Raw genomic sequence first — 1,530 nt, forward strand, 5'->3', positions numbered from 1 at the left:
ACAAATACCATTAATTTTATATGTCTGTTACTGTTTTGGGTGCTAAATATAAAATAAGATAATGCAAAACATTAAAGATATGATTTCTAATAGGGAGGATCAGGTGCAATAGCAATACAGATCATGTGCACCCCTACAGGCATGATTGTGAATGTGTTGATGTTTTATATGGATAAAGTTACTTGCTGGAGAAAATAATGCAGAGTCTGTATTATCAAGAATTTATATGAGATAGTCAGGGTGAATCAAGAATCAGTGGGTAAAATAGAAATGATGATAATGGTAATGATTTTGACCACTGAATAACAAACGTTGATGATATGAGTTCTATTTTTTTTTCAGATATACAAAATATGTTTCACCTATGCCATTAAAATGAACATACTCTCCACTTACGTTATCATTAAAAAATGCTTTGTTTTCCAAGCTGGCATTGGAATCTCAGCCAACACTTTTCTCCTTTTCTTCCACCTTTTGACACTCCTTCAGAATGACAGATCTAAATTCACTGACCTGATTTCCTGTCACTTGAGCCTTTTCCACATACTCATGCTCCTGACTGCAGTTGCTTTTTTGTCTCCAGACATGTTTGAGTCACTGAATTTTCAAAACGACTTGAAATGTAAGGCAATTTTTTACATAAACATAGTAATGAGAGGCCTCTCCATCTGTACCACCTGCTTCCTGTGCGTGTTCCAGGCCATCACCATCAGCCCCAGCACCTCAGGGTTGCTGAAATTTAAACATACACTTAGAAATAATATTACCTGTATTTTCTTCTTATTTTGGTGCCTCAATTTGTCTTTCAGTAGTTATATCATCATCTACACTGTAGCTTATTCCAATGTGACCCAGATCAGTCTACTGCATGTCAGTAATTACTGTTCACTTTCCCCCATGAACTCCATCATCAAGAGAGTATTTTTCACTCTGACAACATCCAGGGATGTCTTCTTTGTGGGAGTCATGCTGTTCTCCAGTGCATACATGGTGATTCTATTATTCAGGCATAAGAGGCGATCCCAGCATCTTCACAGCACCAGCTTATTTCCAAGAACCTCCCCAGAGAAAAGGGCCACACAGACCATCCTGCTGCTGGTGAGTTGCTTTGTGGTCACATACTGGGTGGACTTAATCATCATATCCTCCTCCATTATGTTATGGACACATGACCCAGTTCTTATGATTGTTCAGAAGCTTGTGCTCAATGTCTATGCTACTGTCTGTTCCTTCGTACAAATCGGTTCTGATAAAAGAATAATAAACATTTTGAAAATATGCAACAGAAGTGACAACAAATTTTAATAAATTAATGATGAAAAAAGTTTTTTGAAAAATAGGTTCTTCTGCCATTGGTTAAATTATTCAAGAAGCATATGATTTGTTACACTATTTAAATAAAACGTTTGAAATTACACTTTTTTTATATCAAAATACATGTGATTCTGATGCTACCGAGGGCTCCATAGTTCCTTTAGCTTAATGTCTACCATGGTTTATTATTCTCACATCCAGATTTTTACTCTTTCA

At 36.1% G+C, this 1,530-nt stretch overlaps 1 protein-coding gene across 1 annotated transcript; it reads left to right on the forward strand.

Annotated features, from left to right (window-relative positions):
- Positions 1-107: 107 nt before the first annotated feature.
- LOC103603337 (putative vomeronasal receptor-like protein 4) lies at positions 108-1,305 on the forward strand. Its single transcript, XM_008587829.1, has one exon. The coding sequence runs from the start codon at positions 376-378 to the stop codon at positions 1,303-1,305; it is 930 nt and encodes a 309-aa protein (XP_008586051.1). The 5' UTR covers positions 108-375.
- Positions 1,306-1,530: the final 225 nt, after the last annotated feature.

The sequence above is a fragment of the Galeopterus variegatus genome, unplaced genomic scaffold, assembly GCF_000696425.1.
Source record: "Galeopterus variegatus unplaced genomic scaffold, G_variegatus-3.0.2 Scaffold4553, whole genome shotgun sequence".
Classification (NCBI taxonomy): Eukaryota; Metazoa; Chordata; class Mammalia; order Dermoptera; family Cynocephalidae; genus Galeopterus; species Galeopterus variegatus.

Coding starts and splice junctions, on each gene's coding strand:
- LOC103603337 (XM_008587829.1), top strand. CDS start 376: ATGAACATACTCTCCACTTACGTTATCATTAAAAAATGCTTTGTTTTC.